This window comes from Etheostoma cragini, chromosome 7, assembly GCF_013103735.1.
Source record: "Etheostoma cragini isolate CJK2018 chromosome 7, CSU_Ecrag_1.0, whole genome shotgun sequence".
Taxonomy (NCBI): domain Eukaryota; kingdom Metazoa; phylum Chordata; class Actinopteri; order Perciformes; family Percidae; genus Etheostoma; species Etheostoma cragini.
Genome location: NC_048413.1, coordinates 6,952,416 through 6,977,688, shown reverse-complemented (window position 1 = coordinate 6,977,688; position 25,273 = coordinate 6,952,416). Strand labels below are relative to the sequence as shown.

Below are 25,273 nucleotides of genomic sequence, written 5' to 3'. Positions count from 1 at the left end.
GTAAAGTTGCATTACAACCTTGTCGACATGACAAAATCACAGTAGTCTAAGCATTACAGTTAAAATCACAGTAGTCAAAGCATTACCGTGAAGAATCCCAATATAGCCACTATAGTACTGTAAATAGTAAAGTCAACTAATGTATTTTTACTTTTTATCTTAATTTTGTGTTTAATCGTTTTGTGTTTTACAGTGAACACATAGAATACTGTAAATGAAGTACAGTACCTTTACTGTAAAAAGAATTCACAGTAACTTGCTGATAAATTGTTGACAGTAAGTTACTGTAAATTCTATGTTAAATTTGTTTGTGTGTCTTAAAATACATAAAAAAAGTATTCCCAGTGGTTTAGACCTGGTGGGGGGCGACTTAGGCCCAGTGGGCCACCAGGCTTGCAATACACTGGGGGAAACCCTGTAACTATTTATTCTCTTTAGTTATATTCATATATTGTTTGTTTATCTCTTTTATATTTCCCTGTCTCCCCTGCTGCTGCGACAATGTATATGTCCCCATTGTGGGATTAATGAAGGATTTTGAATTTTGAGTCTGTGTTTGTTGTGACTGTGGTAGAAATATTAGCACACATTTCCCCCAATTTTCCCCACTTTTCATTTTCTTTTACACACGTCTAGAGAGTGTTACAACACTTTAAGTTAACTTCCTAATATGGGACCCACGCAGTCAGCAAACCAGTGTGTAAGAGGAAGTTGGGGACAACATGAACACAGGCCTGTTTGTGTGGTTTTTAACCACACCATGGGGGCGAGGGCGCACAACAGCAAACTATTTTAAGCTGGAAGGCAGAAAAGGGAGAACTTGTGTTGCTCACTGACCTGAGTTTTCATTGGGCTACGGGGTGGTTACAGTGTGTCATACTGTATGTCTGGGGTTAGGGCATTTGTTTCAGAGAGTGAAAAACAACAAGTGTGCTGTGAGAGTATACAGAGTAACTCACATGGAGTCATTTTCATACTGCTGGCCCTGGGCAATAACACCATCACCACTGAGTGCATAATGAGAAGGAAATACCATCACACGTACGCCCTCCTATCAGGGCCGCCCCAAGCTCCCAGTTGGAAGGCTACTGTAATTCAATGGACAAACCTGACAAAGTGCCTTCATATGGCCGTTAAATGCAGTGTTAAATTTATATTTAGTATTTAAAATTACTGCAATACTCAGGACTTTTGATACACCAAACTATATTCTGCCTAATGTGTATGCCCTTTATCTCTCTCCTGCTTTAAATGTGTATAAAGATGCTCTTAGGACTGTGCACCACATTCCCCCCTCTCTTTTTTCTGCACTACTTACGTTGTACATTTATATTTTGTATTGACACTGTAAAGGGGTTGCTTAAATGTCGTTGCACAGGTGACAGTAAAGGCGTTCTATTCTATTCCATTCTATTCTATAATTTGGTACTAGTCTTAATGGCATCAAGTACTTTTTATTTAATCCTGTTTTGGCTGTACCTGCACAACAGGATGTCCTCCCGTGGGGGCTTTGACTGCACCCCTGCTTCCCTCTGTCTCATAGTGAGCTCTGTGGTGTGGCTTGGGCTGCACGTCAATGTGGAGCTCATACTGGTCTGTGCGTCTGGGGATCGGCCATTCCAGCGGGGGAAGAGAAGCCACAGGGATGCTACAGAACAGGAAGGTTACAGACAAGGATAGAAATCATGGAAATGATTGAAGTTATGTTTCTTAGAAGATGGAAATGTATATTGTGTGATAGTTGTGTTAGCCATAAGCAATATCCTCCAAAATCCTGCCCTTTCTGATGATTTACCTGCATATGCTGGAAACCAGCGGCTTGGACCAGATTTGGGGGATAACAAAGAAAGGCTCTGCCCCAGGTTTGGCTTTTATGTCCTGGTCACAGGAGACCAAGTAGTTCCCTTCTACGTGGTTCTCTGGGTACAGAGTGTAAACCTGGTTGGACGTCTTGACTATTTTAGTGGGCACTTGGGCTGGCTGACCATTGCCAAAACCATTCATGGCAGCGGATAGGCTGCTGTGTGTATAGGGGGCTCCTACGTTGGGATCTTCATGGCTTCTGAGGGGGGAGGGACTGCGGGAGCGGTGCCCAAGTACTAAGCCTTGATTTCTGTACATGTCGTAGGTGCGTTTGCACTGTGGGGAGGTGGAGCGGGAGCCAGGTCTGGAAGAGGGCGAGCGGGGTCCCAGGCAGCCGTCCTCAGCTAGGCTGGTGCGAGGAGAGGTGCCTGGAGAGGTGCGCGGGGAGCCAGTGTGGATGTTCTGTAATCTAGGGCACAGGTCACCAGGGTTCTGGCCGTTGCTAGGGGAAACACAAGGAGACGCCCAGGGGGAATAACTCTCCGAGTGCCAGCTGGTGGAGGAGTTGCTGCTGGCGGGACTCAGGCACTGAGGCTCACGGTAGGCAAGGTTGTCATGGCCAGGCACAGTGAGGGTGGGTCTGGGGCTAATGTTCAGGTGCTGATTCTGCAGGGAGTCCCGGCCATGGTTGTAGTGCTCACGGGAGGGGGTGATTTCGATCCGCGGGCTCAGGGCAAGGCCTGCAGGCCGGGTATTGTCCAGGTAGTGTCTGGCCTCCTGGTTCTCATACCCAGAGAGAACCTCGGTGCTGAAGGAGGGACTGCAGGATTTGATGCCGTATGGGGAAGCTTCCTCCAGGTGGAATCCCTGCTCAGACTCAGGGCTGAGGACTTTGTGAGGTGCAAGGTTGGGGTCATCTGCACGGGAGGAAAGATGGAAAATCATCACAAAACAGACATTTATAAAATATCAGTGGAACCGAAGATATTCCCCATCATTCCAATAACAAGCGCACCTCTAAATGACACAAGTAACTCCACCTGTAGACATAGATCTAGTTATGTTAAGTCAGCTAAACAGCTTTTAGCTAAAATGGCCCCTTCATGTTGACATTTACGTCATTTCACTTAGGTCAAGTCAGAACCCTCATCAAGAAGCCTGTCACCTTTCCTTCCCGTTTTGTTTCATTCACATGACTAAGCCTCACAGGCCAGACAGTGCATTAAATCTCAGCCACAAATAACCAAGAGAGGGAGAGGAGTCCACTCGGGTTTCCAAAGAGACAGACCTTGATCTCCCGCAGCAAAGTCGCTGCAAGGTGGTTCATATTCAAACAAGTACTCAAACTCCAAATCCTCATCAGGGCAGTTGACTCGGCTGAGCTCTTCCTCCAGGTCTTTCTCGTCGTAAAAAGAGGTCATCTGTCTCAATTTGTTTCCCCAACGACTCCCTCAGAGTTCAGGTGAGAGCGACAGAGACGCGGCTAAGCTGGATATGGGGAACCTGCGCAAGTGCCAAATGATGCATCGGTGAGCCCTGCAGAGAGGTGAAGCCGCGCACAAGTTTCCTGTTTCAGCCCGCCGCAGTTATTTTCAGATGAAGGCGGGTCTATTTTTTTTTTTAACACTGAATGCAAACAGAGTTTCGAGTTCATCTCTGTGTGTGATCACGCCCCCCCCCCTCCTCTTTGATGCAGAGATGTACAGCTTGGATTGACTGCCCCATCCAGACTGGTTTGACAGACTGTGTGTGTGTGTGTGTGTGTGTGTGTGTGTGTGTGTGTGTGTGTGTGTGTGTGTGTGTGTGTGTGTGTGTGTGTGTGTGTGTGTGTGTGTTTGCGCAGGCTGGTGCTGCCCCCGGGTGTCTAACACGGGACAGTGACACAGCAGCAGGGTGCTGATGGGCTCATCACCTGTTCAACAACTACCAGGTTAAACAGGGTTGAAACGCATCATTCCTGGTTTGTGTGTGTGAGGCCTACATATAGGAGGTAGATGCGTGGATGAATTCATCTGGTTCCCTCGGTGGATTGGATCGTACGCGTAGACGCGCTCTTTATGTTTAACAGCTCATAATAACGCTCCTGAGGGAATCCCCAGACGCGCGGCGCGACGCAGCGCAGCCATGCTCATGCAGCTAAACAAACGTACCCCATTTATAAAAAAACTTTACATTCCCTGATCTTTTTCACAAAATGAAAATCCCAACTTGACTACAATATTGATTATGGGTTAATTTGGGCGTGCCATCCACATGAACCCCAATCAATGGCAAAGCGAAAGTCCAATAGTAGTCAGGATATTAGAAAATAACCTATTTGGGCACTTATATCTGAAAATATTAATTATAGCCACACCCAATGTCAATTAAGTAGCCAGGTAGGCTCGGGGAATTTAATAAATGCGATGCAAAATTTACACTTTTTGTTCTTATAACACACACTGATGTCATGATTTATCTCTAAAGTTTGACAGCATAACTCATAACAGCCTTCCTTTTCATTAACACAAGCCGATTTTGATAAAGTAAAGCTGTAATATGACATACAGTTTTGTATTTAATTGACTCCATGTTTCTCCCCCAATATCTAAGGCGCGCGCTGCTGTGCGCGGATAACCTGAAGTTGCGGCAGCGTGTCCCTTCCCAAACATCAACATCCGATCTATCTGTGGAAGTGTTAGACAGACAACTGACACATGACATCACCGCTAGCATATATCGTCACAGAGTTAATAAAACGGGGGGGGGGGGGGGGGGGGGGGGGGGGGCGCACACTACTCTATCAATTAAAAAACAAATGGTTTGATTACCAGATAATCACAACACTTCAGCAGTACCTTGATCCATCGACCGCATGGTGTGGTACTGTGCCAGCATCCAAGTCTCTCTAAACATCTGGAGAGAGAAAAAGAAAAAAAAGAAAAAAAGAAATAAAAAGAAAAATTACTTTCCACTAATAACCATAGCAGAAGAAGCTCTCTTTGGTTAAAAAATGTCGAAAGGAGACTAAACTTCAAGCTGCGACACAGCAGCTGCGCGTAAACTCCCTTTCTTTTCTAAAAAAGCATGAACCCGCAGCAGCTCCAGCAATGGATCTGGTATGAAGTCCCCCTTCCTCGAGCTCTATAAGGATTACTTGTGTATCAAGAGCGGCTTCCTTCCCCGCTCTGGGTGTTTATAATGCTCCAATGCTGTAAAATAACGGGATTCCCTCAGTGTTTCCTCCTGTTTGTGCGCCTTTGCCATGGAAACCTGGAGCCGGTCCATGTCGGAGACTCAGGGCTTTCCTGCAAAGCCCCACACTCAGGAATCCATGACGTCTCCGGATCCAGCGCCAAGGCATTTCTGCGGCTTCTCTCAGACAGTAGCACACAAGAACTTCATTGTAGGGATGAAGAAATGACTGTAGTACACTGTAGGGGAGAGAGAGAGAGAGAGAGTTAGAGAGAGAGAGAGAGAGAGAGAGAGAGAAAAATAGCTTAGAAGTTATATTACTTACTTACTAGTTTGCTAGACTTTCCTAGCAGTTTACTCTATCTTTGATTTGTGAAGGATTGTCGACCCAGACAGCTTTAAAATGTTTCTGTGGCCATGGTTGAGTTGTTTAAACATGGAACATAGAGAATTCCATTGTCCCCCCTTTTCCATTTCCTCATGGAAATCTGCAGCATCTTCTGATACTTGACTGAAAACAAAGGCTCAATGAACAAGACCACTACATAGCCTGACCCCAGTAGTCTTAAGGATACACTGCATTCCCACTGCAATAAAAATTACATGAGGTAGAATCTGAGGAAAATACACGGAAATACATATACTTTTTCACTTCCACACGGAACTTAATTAGTTACTTGTGTTGTGGGGGATGTCGGCACACATGAGCACCCCAGGTCACTGAAATATAATGAAACTTTGACCCATAAAGTCGCACACTGGAACTCTCAATCTTTGAATAAATCACATGTGTATAACAGTGCTGCAGTTACTGCATTTCACCTGCAACTGTACACCTCATGTTACTTAAAAACCCTTGTGTTGTCTTCCCAAAAATCAACACTTTTGTTGACGCATTTATCGCTGTTTTTAACTTTTTCTTACGTTGTTGTCCCATTTTTTAATGTCTGTAAACACTTTTGACTTGTTTTTCCAATGTGTGGCACTTTTTTTAAATGTGGAATCAATCATGTTATTTTGGGTATGTTGATATAGGACAAGGGATCAATTTGACCCAAGGACAACATGAGGGTTACATACCACAACGACCTTACTCTAGTGTTGGCAACCAATCCATGAGTAAATATAATATACATGTCTGAGTCATGTGTGCGGACTAGTGTATTAATAGTTTTGTCAGTTCAACAATTATTGGGTGGAAAAGGTCTCGCCATGTCTGGGCTGATGAGGTTCCCTTTGACTTTCTGTACAAATAATGAATGAAAACTTTGGGGGGGGGTGTTTAAAGTTCAAACAGCTCCAATCATCCAGTAACATAAAAGCATGCCCTGGTAGATGCAGTAGCACCAACAGATCAGACAATGTCCTCTTGGACAATGTCTCCCACCCATTCCATGACCTGCTGATCAAACACAGGAGCAATTTCAGTGCAAGACTCATTCCCCCAAAATGCACCACAGAGCGCCACAAGAAGTAATTCCTGCCTGTGGCCATCAGACTTTATAACTCCTCTCTCTAAGTGTCTGACACACACACACACTTAATGAGTTTGATACTGGACATTATCTATTTTGTGCAATAACACTGCTTAAATTTGTTTAAAAATACTCTGCTGGTCCTATTTTTTAATTATGTAAATACTGTATCATAAAAATTCCTTTAACTATGTAAATAATGTGCATTTCCACACTCCTTATATTTCTACTCTGATATTTATATACATTTGTGCAACTGTAACACAGAATTTCACTTTGGGGATCAATAAAGTATTTCTGATTCTGATTCTGTATGTACTTCATCTGGGCAGGAATGTTGTACATTTTATACAGTAAATCGTTGCTTTTGGAAAGTTGCCACTGTTTAACAGTAATAAATGAGGTGTTTTCAGGTAGGCAAGAACACAGAAAAGCTCAAATCCATCCTGAATTCATTTGCTTAAGTTAAGAAACATGAACATGTCCACATATTGCCCAGGGGATGAAGCATAAGCAGCCAGCGGAGCCAAGATAAACTTACATTACTGTTTCAGTGCCATGGATTGATGCCTGCTCTGGTGCTTCTAGTGTAGTGCTGGGCTTATAATATAGCTTCCAAAATATACAATAAAAGAAACACATGAATGGATTTAGCATAAATACTTTGCCTTTTGGACTTATCCAAACAGAGGCTCAAGTTTTCAGATTTCCAGCTATCTTAATATTTTAGCTGGTAGGCAGATTTTTCTAACCTTCAGACAGAGCTAGGCTAGCTGTTCCTCCCTGGTTCCTGTCATAAGTTGCTAAGCTAAGCTAAGCTAACCTGCAGCTGGTTGTAGCTTCATTTTTGCCATACAAATAAAGAGTGAAATAACTAAAAAGCAAAAATGTGTATTTCCCAAAATGTCTATACTTCACACAGGCAGTTAATAATTAACATAACATATATAACACATGTGGGGTCAACAAATACTACGCACTATAGCTTTAACAATCTAACCCTAACCTTTGGAGGTCAATGCCTAACCTTAACCATCTAACCCTAACCATTGGAGGTCAATGCCTAACCTCAACCATCTAACCCTAACCCTTGGGAGGTCAATGCCTAACCTTAACAATCTAACCCTAACCTTTGGAGGTCAATGCCTAACCTTAACCATCTAACCCTAACCATTGGAGGTCAATGCCTAACCTTAACCATCTAACCCTAACCATTGGAGTCCAATGCCTAACCTTAACCATCTAACCCTAACCATTGGAGGTCAATGCCTAACCTTAACCATCTAACCCTAACCGTTGGAGGTCAATGCCTAACCTTAACCATCTAACCCTAACCATTGGAGTCCAATGCCTAACCTTAACCATCCAACCCTAACCATTGGAGGTCAATGCCTAACCTTAACCATCTAACCCTAACCATTGGAGGTCAATGCCTAACCTTAACCATCTAACCCTAACCATTGGAGGTCAATGCCTAACCTTAACCATCTAACCCAGAGGCTCCCAAATTCTTTGATATGAAGGTCCAAAATGTATCTGAATGGAAGGCCCCGGGCCAAAAATGAATGTTGATGTTGAAGAATAACGTACTTTTTGCAATTCTCCGTAACCAAAATGTACGTCTGTAATTTAAATTGAAAGTTTATCAGCGCTGTGCTTTAGATTTCCATTAAACTCAGATTATGTACATTTTATCTGCACAGAACGTATGTATCATAGTCATTACTTTTAAAATAAGAGTTGGAATAAGCATGAGCATGTCAAACTTGGCCCCCGGGCCACAAATTGGGCAGCCTTGATCTAACCCTAAACATTGGAGGTCAATGCCACAAATCTTGGGTTACCATCCAGACATAATCGATCAGAGCTTTTCTACACCGTGCGAACACACTGATGTGTTTCAGAGAATTTTTTTAAGTGTTCACCTGAATCAAAGTAACAAAAGACATCAGGGCGCCAATCACCCTGTCACACAGACCACTGAAGAGTGTGTGATCCAGTGAGCTATTATAGACTCAATACATACTATCTGTCTAGTGTATCTGGAGTATTAGTTTGACAATCTTTAAACATGCTCTGTGTTCTTGACTATGTAGCCGCTGTGGTTGCTATGAGAAATATTCTTTGGTGTTTAGGTTGTCTGTGTAACTTTCTATAATTGTGATTTGTAACTGTTAAAAGTTTTCAGCTATTGAATTATATTCAAAAAACACCAACGTCGCCGAGCAATTAGTATGACATTATTATATAGACTCTGTCTCTCAGCACACCCCAGCTCTGACAGACTTCCTGCGTCCCTGACATAGAATTGATACAAATCCAGTGAACATCATTTATTTTGTCCCATCCGTCTATATTCCATTTGGTGAGTTTTCTGCATAGCCTCAGTGCATGCTCCCATGCTTACATCAGTCATGTCCGACCCAAGGTCATTCATAGGAAAATGTGTGTACTTAAGAGATGGGAGGAGGGTAATCAGAGGATCTGTTTGGGATTGAGACACGGATTAGTCTGAGTGTGGGACCCTGTGCTAGACCGTTGGGGGAACAAGGTTACTGCAGTGAGTCTGTAAACCACAGCGGCCATAGCCTTCGTTTTTGGGGTAACCAGCTGTGTTGTCTACCAGATGTAAATTCCTCCACTGTAACAGAACTCTTATGCAACTCAAATTATGAATGAGTAAACGAACATGGCACACGCTTTAGAAGGGAAAAACGCCTGTGTCCAGACGGCCGAGTTTGCACTTCCGTCTTTTTTTTCTTCTTCAGAGAACCCAACTTTTCCAAGTTCATGCAGTATTTTCCATCACTGTAAAAACAGCTCATTGAGGTAGAGTGGTCTGGATTAGAGCACTGCCCTGTTGCAGTTTTCCAAGGGTAACATGTGTGATTGAGCTTTTAAATCAAAGCAATGGAACTTTTATGTGGAAATGGTAGCCTACATTGTATCGTGTCTCATGGAAATCTTCCTAAGGAAATTCAGGGGGCAAAGAGAAGCATGGACTTTTGCCTCTGTTTGGGTCTTTTGATCTGCTCTCTTACATGGCCAGGGACATTGTGCTTTCCTCTTCTGCATTCCCTCTGGTTCAACGTTTAAAGTTGTGATATTATTTGGAGTCAAGCATTCATTAATGTCCTACTTTATACTTCTTATCCCATTCAGATCAGCCAGGGGCTGTTGACAGTCCCAGAATCTTGATTCATTTTGATCAGAACTGCCTAGTTTGACAGTTTTGCGAGCCTGGTGTGTTGGTGAGGATCCTCTATTAATCATTTCTCTATTAATCATTTCCCCATCCCATATGGAAATCTGTCTGAGCAATTTAAGCATAAGCTTGTGGATTTGTCTCATTTCCAGGCAAGTCTCCTACTTAATTGAAGGTTAAATATCCAAGTGAAGTAACAATGAGCAAAACCCATTTTTGAGTGAAGGGAGACTTTACTATGAGCTATGAGGTTACAGATTGCAGCCAAGTGAATACCCCTCGCTGCCACCCATCCCTTTCTAAGCGTGTAGGAGAAGTTACAATGGCCTTCAGGTAACGTTAAAACGTGCAGCCTCTCTCTATAAACGGTGTTAAGTTTGTCTGTTCTGGCCTACTGTAGAAATTAGCCGTGCAACATAGCGGACTCTGAGGAAGAGGACCGTGGTGAATCCCCCTTCCTGTGTATTGCGTCCCCGGCTCCTCCACTTGCATCCCTTCCTCGCGTCTTAGTCCAGAAATCCTTCCTCCGTCCTCCATCCTCAGGAGAGGAATACAAGCTTTAAGACGGCCATCGCCAAGGATGCCAGAAAAATCTCTGGTTCAAGGACCGAGGAGATATCACACAATGGAAGATGCACCTCCTGTTGTGCCTGATCCGTACCCAAAAACCTATTGTATTTACACATGTGCATTGATGATTGAGGTTAGGCATAACACATTGAGGTTAAGATAGCCCATTGGTCAGTGAATACTACCTATACAATTCAGGTTTCCGGTGGACAGACCCGCTCCCTATGTACATATAAAGGGCTCATTTAAAGCTAATGAAAATTCTTAGTTTCTTAGTTATACACTAATGAAAACATAATCATGAATATTGTATTCAATTTCTGGCAATAGATCCCTCTAAAACCTACACACGGGTCCCTTAAATGAGGCGGGGTACAAAAAGCAGGATAATGAAATGCTGGTTGTGTTTCATAATTATCAATGGATGTTAGGAAGCGCTGTAGCTGAAGAGAATGATGCTGTCATGTGCAATAAGGAATGGATTTTCCTTCCTGCCACAACTTGAGATCCCTGGAAAACATGTTCCTTATTTCTCTGAATTAAATGAATGAACTAATATGTTCCATCGACATGGAAAGTGCATACATCCACAAAACCGCCTTGTTATGTAACAGGATTCTGATCAATACTTGAATGTTTGTAGAAAGAATTCCATTGGAAAAGTAGCGGATCATCTCGTGGATTTTTCCCCTGTAACACCCCGCCCTCACGATGGTCTATCTTGTCCAGGTTTCCAATTCCTTACTACAATATTTCATACTTTACTTCAACTGACACTCTCTGGATCTATTATCAGCACAACATGAATGCACAAAAGTCAATCTTAGGTACGCAAAACAAAGTGGAATGTATTCAGCTGAAAGAAAAGCTCAGTCTCTGTCCACTGTCACTTCCTTCATAATACCTGACAGGATGTCAGCTTCAACAATCACAATTAATCACTAATTGCACCAAAATCCTTTCATTCAGTCGGTCTGAAAGGGACTTGGGCACTTTCGTCCAGTTGTTTTGTGAAGCATTAGCCAGTGTCATTTGCGCTCACGGGGAGAGGCAGGGAAACATGTGCAGCCCTTCTTTAACAGTCATGGGTGCTAAGACTAATCAAAGCATTCCAGGCACACACAGCTATAAATAGTGCCAGAGGGTGTGTGCTCATGCTTTGCAATGTTTCTGCAACGGGCCTGTCATTGCCAAAATCCAATGTTTACACAGGGCCATAACAGGGTGTAGTAAAAGCTTCATCTGCAATAGATTGTTCATTATTTGATGTAATCCATAGAGGGTTTGTTATTCCAAAACAGCTCACTGCGTCTATGCAAATTAGACTTATTGCGAGTTTTTGCATTAGGCCTTTCATCCAATCACATGTGACACTGGAAGCTCAGCTGACCTCAGGCCCAAACTGTGCAGATTTCAGTGGTGTGCCCGCTTCGGCCCAAAGGTTGGATATGGAGCCCACATGGTTCCATGCAGTGCTAGAATGTAACTAAGTTACATTTATTGAAGTACTGTTCTCAAGCACAAATGTTGAGGTACTTGTACTTTACTTGAGTCTCTTCATGCCACATTCTCCTTAAAAATATTGTACATTTGACTCCACTGCATTTAAACATTAAGATTTTTGCACACATAACACACGTAGTTCATAAAATACCATGTTTTATTATAAATTAAACTACCCAAGTCAACCTGAAATGATTAGACCATTGAACACACACTTATTTGGATCGTTTGCAGTTTCCACAATGGAAGGAGTATTCTGCATTTCTATACTTTTAATACTTTAGGTACATTTCCCTAATGACACTTAAGTAATATTTTCAATGCAGGACTTTTCATATTTTTTACAGTGTGGTATTAGTACTTTTACCCAAGGATCTGAATACTTCCAGGTCCATGCGATGATTAGTATTAAGTGCTACAGTGAGGACCTTGGGACAGTTTGTGGTCCACTCTGTGGCATTCATGCTAGTCTCTGGCAGCAGCGTGGAACATGTTGTCAAGCTGGGTACAAATCCCTGTCTTGTAGTGCCAAAGATAAACTGCACAGACTTTGTGATAATTAGCCTGGATATACAGTATGTTATGTGACAGCTGCAAGCTACCTCTTTATTTATTTTTTATTTTTTATTGGCTGTAAATCCCAAACCTTGTAAAAGGCAAAGTAAATTTCAAAACTTCCTTTGACTGTGATTGGATTGTGGATTTGGCAGTGGTGCAGTGGAGGCTCTGGCTTTAAGAGAAGAGGAAAGACCACAAATGTTAAGGTTAGCAGGCAGCTCTGTTGATTCTGGAGTGGAATTTCAGTTTTCATGGGACTGATTAAGTTAAACGGTTTCGTTTTAATGGTATAACTTACGCATTTAGTCAATGGAATAAAAATAAAAAAAGCTAGTCATGCGCTGTAGTTTTAATCTGCACATGCAGTACTGAGGGGCTTGGCTGCATGTTGAAAAAAAGGAAAATGTTTTATGATTCTAAACCATCTCTGGGGTGAAACGCCATGTAAACTTGGACACTTTTATAAGTTGTAAGCTGTGTGGATCATTAACAAAGTTCCTTCAAAGAACTCAAACTAAGCATGGACATTGACTTGAAAGAAAACAGACATGTTTTCTGTGGAGTTATATCTTTTAGTGAAGTTATTTCCTTTCTAATGAAGTCACATACTGTTTTGTGTTACTTTGAATTTTTTTATTCCCGTCTATGTTTAATGTCAAAGTTTGAGATTGTGGATTACCTGAGACATGAAGGACGTGGAGGGTGAAAACCCAGCAGCATAGCCAGGCATCAGGGACTCCCTCCTCTGGTGAGAGAGAGCCATACACCCGGGATCCCCCATCTGCCTCCACACTATGTTCTGTGTAACTCACACCTCATCATCACAAACTGCACTGGAATGGAACACAATCATTAAAACTTTACTTGCTTTTGCATACCAACATGATAGTTACATTCCAAATTCATTTCCAATACCGTGTATGGGGAACGTTCTGGAAAAAGAAAAGTACGAAAACGGTTTATTCCATTAACAAAAAGTTTTCTTTTTTACTTACTATTCGCATGGCAGCAGTACTACGCCCACATTACTGGGGCACCTTTTCATTTCACTGGGATTTAGCTTTAGGCCATAAAGCCATGTTAGGCCACAATAAGCTCAACTGGTTCCACTTGTATAATTCATTAAAAAGTTATTAAGTTCAATTGTTACATTGTGTGGCTTATTAACCAAATTATGTCAAAATCCTCAAAACTCTCAGAATACAAATGGCATGGTTATATAAATGAATCCTATGAAAAGGCCAGAACCCTACAAAGTATTCAGCAAGTATAACATTCATGTTTAAAGCTTGATGCATTTTTTTTCCCCCACTAACTCAAGCAAAATCCTCTGTTGCACTGGGTGACATGTTCCTTCTTTTCACACACTGTACTTTACTTACTCAATCCAACATACACCATCACGCTGGGGCAAATACGCCCTAGAGAACCAAATGTGGATCACTCCGCAGGTGAAAAAAAGTACACAACAAGTGCACTAGTTACTCCTGTTTGGGTAATGCTTTTAATAAATAAAATTATATATATATATGTAACCGGCTCTTAAAGAGGTCCTCTTCAGTGAATGGGCTTGGCGCCGAGTGCTACAGACAAGGTAGGGAAACCGGAAAGTATTAAGACAGAATGACAGATTTTGGGGGAGATTTGTTGACAATAGGAAAAATATTAAAAAGGCTCCTTTTTCCAAGTGTTGTCTGAGGGAAGGCGCACAGTCTGAGACTTTGAAAATCGCCGCTTTAAGATGATTGGATGTGAAGTCCTGTTTAGTTGTTACGTACAGTGTAGAAGACGAAAAATGGCACAAGAATAGAAAACATGGGATTTATTAATCATCACAACATTGACATCAACACAATTCTCCCTTTTTGTTCTGCTTATTTGAGTGCAATCAACACCATAAAATAAAAACTGTTAATAAATAATAATAAAAAAAGCAACTAAAGCATTTTAGCCTAATGTTTTACGATTCTATTACGACATAAAAAATAGAATTCATCGGCTGTACAAAACAAAATTCTGTGCAAACAGCGTACTGAAATCAGTATGGATTAAAAATGGAGTTGAACATACGGGAGAAATGGTTACTTAGGACACCTGGGATGCTGTGTTTGACACATTAACATCAAGTAATTTGAAAAAATGAAATTTAATTTTTACAACTCAATTGAAATCCTTTTTCCAAGTCACTTGAAAAAAAGTGAGTGTAGTCATGTTCATGTGTTAGTTGGTGATTAGTTACAGCATCTCCTCCAGCACATTGAAATATGAGCTGTGGCATCATATCTGTTCTTTCTCTCAATGTGCTTATTGAAAATGTTCACATTGGATTTTTACTGAGGGGAGATTTGATCCCTTTTTTCTGTCCCAGCTGAACTGTGGGGGTTAGTTGAAGTGAGCAATGGATTAGACCACATAAAAGGGGGGACGCTAAACTCGGGTCACAGGGTTATTTTCACTTATGGCTTTAGGTCACTGTTAGAGTGAGTCATCATGCAATGCTGAATGCAAAGTGGGGCCTGGTGGCGAGGAGCCACATGAGGGGCTGTCGGGAGCCCCGCGGAAGGTTTCGACTGCAAATAAACCAACAGTCCTTTTGTGGCTGTTTTGACCGCGCTCCACAAACATCAACAACCCCGAGGTCCGTACCAAGAAACAAAGACGGATTTAATACCAGACACCATGGTTCATGCTAAAATAAACCACCACACCACCTCCGCTGTGTCGGGCTGGAACATTGACCATGACGCAGAAACAATTACACAAACTTGCAGACGTGTGCTTTATGCAAAGTCTACTCTTTTTGTTCGCTATATAATACTTAAACTCCATTTTCAAAATCAGTTTGAGGAGAGTGTGAATCAAATCCTGAGTGAGAATGCTACGTCAGTTTTAGTGTCTAACAATGGAAATGCTTTGACTAATTTCAGATGGAACTGGAAACTAGAGAAAATGTATTTCCAGCTAAAATGACATGTCTACAGAGCCGAGTGAGACCCCCAACTTTTCCAGTTACTTCCCTTGATTTCATTTTTGACATTATAAAACAAACCGGATCAATTATCGTCATAATTTACTGAACTGATTCTGTTCCTTAATTGATGACATACTAAGCTAAACAGCAGCATTTGTATCCATTACATATTTACATTTCTGATCGGAATGCTTTTTATGCTCGGCTTAACTAACTACCAACCTACAATTCATTGCAGGTGTTTCTCCACACGGAGAAATCATCAGTTAGTCTTTGCATCAAACACCTGTAGCAAGCTCTCCCTCTCAGTAAGCAACCTGTCCCTGACAAAGTTGTCCGTCTTTCGCATTTCCATGTGTTACTTTTCAGAACAAATTAAAAAGGGATGAATCCATGTCTGACTATGTCAGGGAGGCCTTTCTGTTTCCCCAACCGTCTCCTCTCAGTCTTTAGGTGGTCAGCTTGGAGTAGCTGGGCGGGGAGAAGCGTCTGCGCAGGTACTTGAGGATGTAAAGAGGCAGACAGCTCACCAGCGTGATGACAGTCACCTTCCACAGGAACGATACCGTGGTGATGAAGTAGACGTCTGGCGTGGACAAAGAGGCAAAGATCAGAAGGGGGTTGGAGGACACAGACACACATTACCTAGCATCACTTACCAGCTGGAAAAAGGTTTTTTTGGACAATTCTTTTGACACTCGACAGTTTTATCATGCATCTGGAGCGTAACTACAGATGTAGTTACATATGTTACGATTATTTATTCAGACGTTTGAAAGTAAAAATATATGTCTTTGTGTTCAAATTTGATTGAGTTATGACTCAGACAAGGAGTACGAATTTTACTCCAACTGTTGCTGGTCCTGCAATAATGTATCCAATAATGTATCCGTTACTAGTCCCAAAAGGGGAAATTAAACTTTACACTCTGTTTTTGTTACAGACATTACACACATTACACTTAATTAGACACACATGCTCAGTACCTATGCCCATGGAAAGGGGCCCCGAGCAGTTGGGGGTTTGGTGACTTGCTCAAGAGCACCCTGGCAGTGCCCAGGAGGTGAACTGGCACCTCTCCAGCTACCAGCCCACCACCATACTTTTCCGCCGTATGTGGACTTGAACCAGCGACCTTCCGGTTCTTAACCCAACTCCCTACGGACTGAGCTACTGCCACCGCACAACAGCTAACTTTTTGTCGTTTTTAGGACACCGGCCTACACCTCTCTCAGTAAATTGAACCAGTACAAGGGCTTTCCCATTTCCCAGTTTGTGCATCCCTGATTCCTCCCCTCGATTCCCGTCCTCGGGCCCACTCTCCTGTGGACGGGACTAAGACGCGGACGAGGCCCGAGGTGAATCGAAGAGGTACCAATTTAGGAATTGGGAAAAGCCCACAGTTTCAACCAAACAACAATAAATAAACAAAAACGCTGTAAAATGTCCAATTAACTGTGTGATCTAAACATGCAACAGAAGAATAGCCTTTAAAATCTATTTCAGTCTGGCTTCATTTGGGAGGAAAAGTGTCCAAAAATGGGTACACTTGACCACATGCCAGTCATGATCCTCAGTGGTCGAGGCTGTAGGCTGGAAATGCAACTCCACACCCCACATAAAGCTGAAAATAAAGGCTTGGAAAGCTCTTGGTTACGGTATTGTATATGTCACAAGTCTTAATATGGCACAACTAAAATGGGCTTATTTTAGTTTTTTGTAACATGCAGGCTGTAGTAGAGTAATGCAAGCGCCCACCATCTGCTTTAAACGTTGTTTATGGGCGTACTCACACTTGCCCAAGCACGATTGACCCTAATGTCTGGTTTGTTTGACTAGTGTGATCAGTCCATACCGTGCCAGGGTAGGGCTGGGCGAAATAGAGAATATCAAATATCACAGTATTTTTGACCAAATACCTCGATATCAAAACCGCAACGATATTGTAGTGTTATTGGTGCTTTCACAAATTATTTACACAATGAGATGTGGATATGATGTCTAAGAGGGTAAAGGCAAATAATAGAACAGTCACAACTGGTAAGTAATTACATAACTTAACTTTACTGCAGCATTTAAAACCAGGAGAAGACAACACTTACGCCATTTTACGATATCCAAAATCCAAAAAAAGACGAGATCAAGTCTCATATCATGAAATCGATATATTGCCCAGCTCTAACCACCATACCATGCCAAATACCGTGGCCCCGGGCACAGTTTGGTTGGTCTCGGGTACAGTACGCATCAGTGTGAATGCCAAACGTGCCCGGGTCTGGTTCTTATCTTACAGATGAACGGGAATTGTAGTTGGTGAGTCCCGCTGTGTAGTGACACGAGCATGCTCTGCCCTGAATGTCTTATTGCAGTGTGAGTGCAGGCCAGCGGGGAGGCAGGGGGACAATCATGCTTGGGCACGGGTGAAGGCAACAGGCCCAAGTGTGACTAGGCGCTATGTTTTGGTCTTCTAATGGCCATGAGTCTTTCTATCAAACACTGGGGTGAGTATTAATGTTGTGGCCACTGTTTCTAACACACGCCTTTACTGAGATAAACACATGAAGCGTATCAGTCTACAGGAAACTAACAGGACTGTTGGCATTTCCCCTTTGATACTACGGCATGCCTGAGCTGAATCCACACGAGGACACTTTGCCAATGCACTCACCTTTGGCCTCCCTCATATCCAGCATACCGCAGCTAATTGCACCCCAGAGGCATTATATGAATTAGCAGGTCCACAGTACTGCTGAATGCTGACGCACTACATCAAGGTCGGTAAAAGCACAACAACATCAACCAGGCTGGAGTGAAATGAATGCAGGTTGCACTTGTTTTCTTGTCTCAATAAAATAGCGCTGCTACAGACTCAGAGGCACCTTCTGCGTGGGTGAAAGATGAGTTTATGTGTTTGGGCTCACTCACCGATGAACTCGTGCAGGAAGACGAGCGAGGCAACGTAGCAGGCCAAGCTCAGGAGCTCGCCCACTATCATGAGCCAGTGCCACGTCTGGATGGTGAGGGCCACCATCAGCAGCTCCGTCAGGATCAGAGAGGTGAAGGAAATGGCAACGATATGAACAAACTCAGACTCGAAGAGCAGCATCGCCCCGTACATGATGATGCTCCCTGTGGAGTTAAAAGAGAATGAGACCGACGCTTCACAATAATCAACATGTAACATTTAAACATGCAATCCATGATTGGTTTGAAAAAGAGTGAGCATAAAAAGGGACTGAAACGCTAATAATAATTGTTAGTCCCACAAGAGGAAATTACAATTTACATTCTATTGGTAGAACACACATTACACACAGGCCTGAACTACACACTCACATGATCAGTACCTATACAACCCTACCCTGTAGGATCAGAACTATGGAGGAATAAAACCACGAAAGGCAGGAAAAGAGTCCAAAATATAAGAAACTTTTAAATGTTTCCTCCACTCAGTTAATGTCATGAATTAAAATGATGACTTATTTTTATTCAGTCAGTCAGTTTATGGGTTATTATGTTTATTTTTTAAAGTCATAGTTAATATTTCATCATGATCTACTGCGCTGTTCAATCCCTGCACTGTTCACTTTTGCACACAGTCATTACACACAGTTTACAATAGTATCTCACCTTATCATGGTCATTGCATGTCTGTGAGTGATCTTTAATTTTGAATTTTATTTTAATTCCTATGTATGTGTGATATATATGTGTATATGTGTTTGTTGTGCTATGGTTGTCTTGCTACTGGATGCCTAAAATTTCCTTCAGGATGAATAAAGTATCTATCTATCTATCTACCCATTCATCTATGCACTGTATCTCTAACTTATTTTTCCATATTTTGTCTTGCATCATATTTAATTATTTATCTATCTCCTTTTTTCCTTCAAGCAACATTTCCCAAGGTCCTCGTGTTATATGATAAAGGGACAGGCATGTCCAGAGCTGAGATCGGTCCATGGTGTGAGGGTGTAGCTAAACACACTGAGCTGTGAGCACCAGCCTTTTCACCTAGCTATTTAGCAGCAGCTCATTTTCCTTGGTGTAGTTTGTTGTTGTGTTATTCTGCCGGCTAAAAAGCTCAAGCTGCTGCTAGAGTTGATACTGTAGTACAAAGTCTGGATGATTCACGTCACATCCACTAGCTGTGTAGTTTGATGAAAGTTAGCTGCAGCTACTGGTGTGCTCAGTGTGTGTAGCTACACATGTTTTTAACTGATGTTATACAGACCCAAAGGCCCTGGACCAATCACTGGAGAGAGCCTATCCTATTATAGGAGCACAAGGAAAATGGGAATTGTTGCATGGGAGAAAATAGGGAATAGATTTAATTATTTTTGTGCCAAAGTTGGACATCGTGATCCAGATCCGATTCTTCCTTTCCATTCCGGTTATTTTCTATTCTCGATTCTTTGAGGGGTTGAGTTGAAACGGGTCACATGCTTATTCCACAGATAAGGACAATTTTATTTTGTAAAGCCACACTTTAGACCGCTGCTTATGCGCTCCATGGCTGCAACACAACAAGCACCTGCAAGTACGGCGGCTGCTGCTACGGAAGCCCAAACTTGCGTGTGTTAAATTTAGAACCGATGTTCAGATTCAAAATGATTCCAATCAAGACACAGTTCCGTAATTTTTGACACGATTCCAAGTTTGAACCGGTTCTAGTGTCCGGACAAAAAAATAACAGAAGGCGCTGAAAAACTACAAGGATTAAAACAAATGAAGTTCAATTTATTTTATCGAGATTGGTGATAAAGTACAAAAGTCAAAAGGACAGTTTTTTTGCTTCCATTACAATAACTTACAAACATATGTACTAATGTATTCAGTTATTGACTACCTTTGCATGCCTTTGTGTCTTTGTGGCTTCATAAAGAATGGGATTCACTTTTTTTTTTTTTAAATGATCTTGGTCCTACACAGGATCATGCTCATTCCCCAGATTAAATGTTTCCTTGTTTGCAACCATGTTGTGGTGAACTGATCTCACTGAGGAAGTATCTGAAGGTATTTAATCTCTTTGAACAAACAGGCGACGCCAACGTCCAGAGTAGTCGTTATGGAAAGCAGGGCCCATTACGTAAAAATATACAGTATCTACACAAGAGCCAATTAAATTCAACATTTATGTTTTTACAAGATTAGATAAAAGGTTTTGGAACATAGCTAAGTATGTGTCTAGATAAGATATGACTCATTTATTGTCTTTGCTTAACACTCACATATTTTGAAACCAAATGTTTCCTATGCATTTAACCCTTCCTATGCAAACCCCATACAGGAACCCAGGGATTGGTCTCAGTACCTCGGACTCAGCCACCACTTTGTCACTGCAAATGGCTCATGTTGGATGGTGACGTTAACAAAGTTATTCTCACACATAAATAAACTGAGTACTGTGTCACTAGGGCTCGGTATGATAGACAGAAAGATAGAAAGATAGATAGATAGATAGATAGATAGATAGATAGATAGATAGTGATCCCAATAAAATGGGAAATTACAGTGTTACAGCATCAAATGCAGCAGTATGGTTTTGGTACAGATACCTGGAATTTGATACCAGTTTCTGAATGATCATTTTTTTGTTATCAACTTTATAAAATAAATTTTAAGAAAAATAAATTACAACATTTTACATTATGCTCCGTTACAACCATGTGAAGCACACTGTAGTCAAGGCTCTCCAAATACAACACCTGTGAGCCTCGTTTCTGTGATTAACGTAGAGATTGGCCTGCGTGCCTCCTCGACGTGTAACGTCAGACAGCCAATCACCAGCATGACTAGACCTCGGTAGAAGTATTCTGGATGCTGATTGGCTCCCTGACGCTGATGGGATTTAAGGTATTGAAATATGGTATTGAAGGTCAAGGCGTTCTTCAATACTTTGGAGGGATTTGGGTCAGTGCCTAAAGAGTACAGAAGTTCGGTACCCAGGCCTATGTGCCAGTGTCACCGAAGCAAAGCAAGATACCTTCCTTGTTTGTCAGGGTTTGATTTGTCTGTCTGTCCAATCTTCCCACTTTCACGTTATCCGATGCCTTGACAGCCATGTGGTCTGAAATACTTTTTGAAAGCTCCAATATAATGACGGGTGACTCTTTGTATGTACTTTTGAATTTATTTCGGTGTATGCCTCTCCAACAGCTGCAGTTGTTGACTGTTATTATCATAACTCTTCCTCACCTTGATAGATACTTATTAGGACCCATATTAGAAATGTCTTGAATGATAGCGGTCGGCCCTGTGGAAAGAAAGACAACACATCTCATTTACCATTTTCCATATATGTTTCAGTGTGATACATTTGGCTCTACTATGGCAGTTAGTGTGTTATCATTCATTAAATACCTTCAAGAGATCTTTGTATAATTCTGGGTATAACATGGCAACCTCTGACTTAACATCTTTGTCCAACACCAGGGAGAAGACAGGGAACATGGTGTAGATAGTGGAGTAGCTGAAAGCGACAAATGCATGTGTCCTCGGTGTGAGGAATATTATATTATTATATTCAGATAAAATGGCACATGGACCAGACGTTTCACACATTTCATGGTTAGACTCAGCAGTGAATTGCATCTGTCCAGTCAAGACTTTCATATTTTCCCCTTCTCACATTTCAACAGTGCTTTAACACAGAGGAAATGCCAGGGAGACAAGGCAGCCAAATGTTCACATGATAAGTCATAGCCATAAAAAGTTTGTATCTTACCCAATAATCAAGAATCCTTGGTAGAGTGGGACTGAGGCAAAGTAGAAAACAGAAGAGAAGACCGCCTAGGGACACACAAAAATTAAAAAAAGACAAAGTCAGTCAGTCAGTCTTCTTTTCATGTCAATACTCAAATGGCATTACAAATTAAAGGATGTGGGAGCACGCCAAACGCTCACTGTCAAAAGTCAAGTCAGAGAAATTACAGGAAATGAAAGATATAGCATGAATCTGGCCACACAAATCATAACCACACTTTGACTAATCAATGGGCTAAATCTTACACAAAATGCATCAACTCAATAATATCAGTGCTACTGCCGAAGAAAATGAACTTCACTGACTAATTCTTGCACGTGTCTTGAACATCCAGTATGTATGTTACCCATATTGACCTGTCAACTAGTCAGCCTGCCATCCTGGCGGGCCCAAACCCGACAGGCCACAGCTGCGACTGTGGTTGGTGTTAATGCAAGACATTTGGAGGAGGGCCTCCCTAAAACCCCAAAGTCCACGATGCAGTGAGTCATGGGATGTCCCTGAATGGCGGGGGCTGAGGCTGGACCAGGATTTGTGTACTGGACTGGGGACAATGTCGGGTGTGTGTGGGGGCCTGGCTCAGAAGGGCACCACAAGCTGACTCCTCTGAGTCATCATGCACCCCACCCTTCCATGACCACCCCCGAACCTTCTCACTGCCACCAAACCCAATCATTCCCTCCTCACATTTAGATGTTGGAGGTGGATAAACAACGCCCATATCTCTCTGCCCTAACTGTAAAGGGATAGTTCCGATTTTTTTGAAGTGGGGTTGCATGAGGTACTTAGCCATAGTCAGAGTATTACTTATAGCAGATAGTGGTTGGCACACACCCAGCTTTATGTTTCAAAGAGTTAGTTTGAGGTAAAATGCTTCAAAGAGAGCATAGATAATGGCGGCTTCAGTTTCCCGTCAACCTTACTTTGTAAATTCCTCCTTTTAAACATAAAATGCTGTCTTTACATACAAGGACCAAAACACTAAATCACATGTTCAGTCTTCGGTATACAGCCATCTCATATTAGCACACATTTCACACATATTGTGATTATTTCCCAGGTGAGCAGCATTGCTAAGTAGTAGGAAGGAGAAAAAATAAAAAATATATTGCAATTTCTTTCCATTTGAAATTTCAAAATGTTGCATTGAGTGTCTGTTAGAGTAGTTTAGATTAAAATTACAAGTGATTGAAGCATCTAGGGTTTGATATCTTCAAAAATGGTTTATACAGAACAGTAAATTGTAATTTCCCCATAGGGGATCAATAAAGAGTATGATTAAATTAAATTAAATTTAACTGAAAGTAATTTGATGCAATGAAATCAAATCTCAACCCTCATTTTTCATGATTTACTGTTAATTCAGACTCTGGACTATATTATCTATTTTTATAGTAATTCATCCTATTTAAAACTGACCTGCAAAATTAGAATTATTTTGTTATTGCTATTTGCATAGAATTATGGAAATGACTGGACTGATATTTGATGAGAGTTGGTTAGTTTTGAGGCACTAATTAACCATTTAATGTAATTTTCCTTTTAAAATGCAACATGAATAAAAATCATGGATGAAGATAATTTTTTCAGATACCTCTTTGTGATGTACTATCTAATTTGATCCAGATGTTTTCATGGTTATGTGCTATGTAAACGTTTGATTTTAACCTTAGTAATAGAGCATTTTGTGTTTGTGGAGTTTTGTAAATAAATACCCTGTTGTAAAAATTGAGCCAAAGCAGTTGGAAAATACTAGTTATTCAAATGTATGATTTCAACATGGAATGACTGTATCAGTGTCTCTGTGTCCCAAACAGTAGAGCCTGGGTCTGTCTGAGGTTTCTGCCTGTAAAAAGGATTTTTTTCATTGAATCAAATGCTTGATTTGGGGGGAAATTGTGGGAAATGGTTGGGTCTTTGTAAATTACAGAGTGTGATCTAGACCTACTCCTGCTGAGATTTGATACTATAAATACATTTGAATCAAAATTAATGATGATCAAACCGTAATACCATGTTTGAGTTGCACTCTACCTGCATGGTGCTGATGCACAGGCTCCTGTGGATGACAAACTGGCTGAGGGCTGCAGATCTTTTGTAGCTGTTCCGCCCGTGGACCATGAGGAGACGACCTAAATGTTTGAACTGAGTCACGGAGAAGTCAGCGGCCAGCGAGGCCTGCTTTCCTTCCTGTCAAACACACAGCACACAGGGCAGTGAGGACGAGCTACGACAAGTCTGGGCTGACCTGAAAGTAGGTGTTTGGATTCTTATTATGAACACACAATGACAGATATAAAGCTTGATTATATGGAAACAAAATCAGCCAGATGGTGGACAAATTCTTCCTGCAGACATGGCACTCCTGAAAATACAAAAACTTTGAATACGCCATTTTAAATTAAAATCTCTGCAGCAGCAATGCTGCTGTTGTTTTCACTTTGTGAGTCTGGTTGTGTGTGTGTGCCATCATGGCAGGATATGGTCGTGAACCTACCGTAGAGGCAACTACTACAGATGCGGTTAAAAGTACTTTTGTCACCACAATAGCATCACAACCGTGCAAGAAGCAGCCTTACAGGTGTGTAGTCGGGATGAAAATGAAGGCTGATTTAGAAGATAGGTGGGGTCTGAGCGAGAACGCCAGACTTAGGGGGGTAGAAGGTAGGGAAGAAGGGCCCCTGGCTCTGTATGGTGTCGGCTTGTGTGATACCATCGCAAGATGGTGTCTAGTTATACTCCGCCCATTAGTTGAATAATTCTTTGTTCTGTGTGATGTCTGACACGTTTTCCAAAGCCCAAATTCATATATTCAAACAATCAAAAACCCAAAGAAATTCCATTTACTGTCATATAAACTTACAAAACTCTGTAGTATATAAGTATTTCTGCACAAAATACCCCGGTAAAACCAAAAATGTACTCAACAAACTGATTTGCAAGGCTAGTGTTGTTGTTGGGACATTGCAAGAAAGGAGGATGCTGTCCAAAATACATTCCATCCTGGACAACTCCTCCCACCCACTCCACAACACACTGGTCAGTCTTAGGAGCTCCTTCAGTGAGAGACTCAGACACCCACAATGCACCACAGAGCACCCTAGGAGGTTGTTCCTGCCTGTGGCCCTGAAGCTATTCAACTGCTCCCGCTGAGTGTTCCACACTTAGAGCAGTGGTTTTCAACCTTTTTGAGTCGTGACCCACCACAAGAGATTTATATATATATATATATATATATATTTATATAT

General features: G+C 41.7%; 2 protein-coding genes and 1 long non-coding RNA gene across 6 annotated transcripts in view; 1 reads left to right on the top strand and 2 right to left on the bottom strand.

Annotated features, from left to right (window-relative positions):
- Positions 1–5,174, bottom strand: part of nfatc2a (nuclear factor of activated T cells 2a) — a 26,139-nt gene extending 20,965 nt beyond the window's left edge. Inside the window, exons 1-3 of one of the 3 annotated variants that reach the window (XM_034875767.1) lie at positions 4,641–5,174; positions 1,796–2,720; positions 1,480–1,648 (exon numbers count right to left, since the gene is read on the bottom strand). In XM_034875767.1, coding sequence (XP_034731658.1) covers positions 1,480–1,648; positions 1,796–2,720; positions 4,641–4,698 — 1,152 coding nt within the window. In that variant the 5' untranslated portion in view covers positions 4,699–5,174. Of the gene's footprint in view, positions 1–1,479; positions 1,649–1,795; positions 2,721–3,091; positions 3,399–4,640 lie in introns of those variants that run through there. The other 2 variants (XM_034875764.1, XM_034875765.1) reach the window with 2 other exon arrangements.
- LOC117947152 lies at positions 320–22,185 on the top strand. The gene is made up of 3 exons (XR_004657176.1): positions 320–437; positions 20,975–20,978; positions 22,175–22,185. It is a non-coding gene; the product is annotated as an uncharacterized LOC117947152 (long non-coding RNA).
- Positions 6,584–25,273, bottom strand: part of LOC117947150 (probable phospholipid-transporting ATPase IIA) — a 54,067-nt gene continuing 35,377 nt past the window's right edge. The window contains exons 23-29 of one of the 2 annotated variants that reach the window (XM_034875763.1): positions 24,060–24,215; positions 21,987–22,051; positions 21,623–21,731; positions 21,458–21,515; positions 18,185–18,388; positions 15,662–15,845; positions 6,584–6,595 (exon numbers count right to left, since the gene is read on the bottom strand). In XM_034875763.1, the coding sequence (XP_034731654.1) occupies positions 15,709–15,845; positions 18,185–18,388; positions 21,458–21,515; positions 21,623–21,731; positions 21,987–22,051; positions 24,060–24,215 (729 nt within the window). In that variant the 3' untranslated portion in view covers positions 6,584–6,595; positions 15,662–15,708. Of the gene's footprint in view, positions 6,596–14,095; positions 15,846–18,184; positions 18,389–21,457; positions 21,516–21,622; positions 21,732–21,986; positions 22,052–24,059; positions 24,216–25,273 lie in introns of those variants that run through there. The other variant, XM_034875762.1, reaches the window with a different exon arrangement.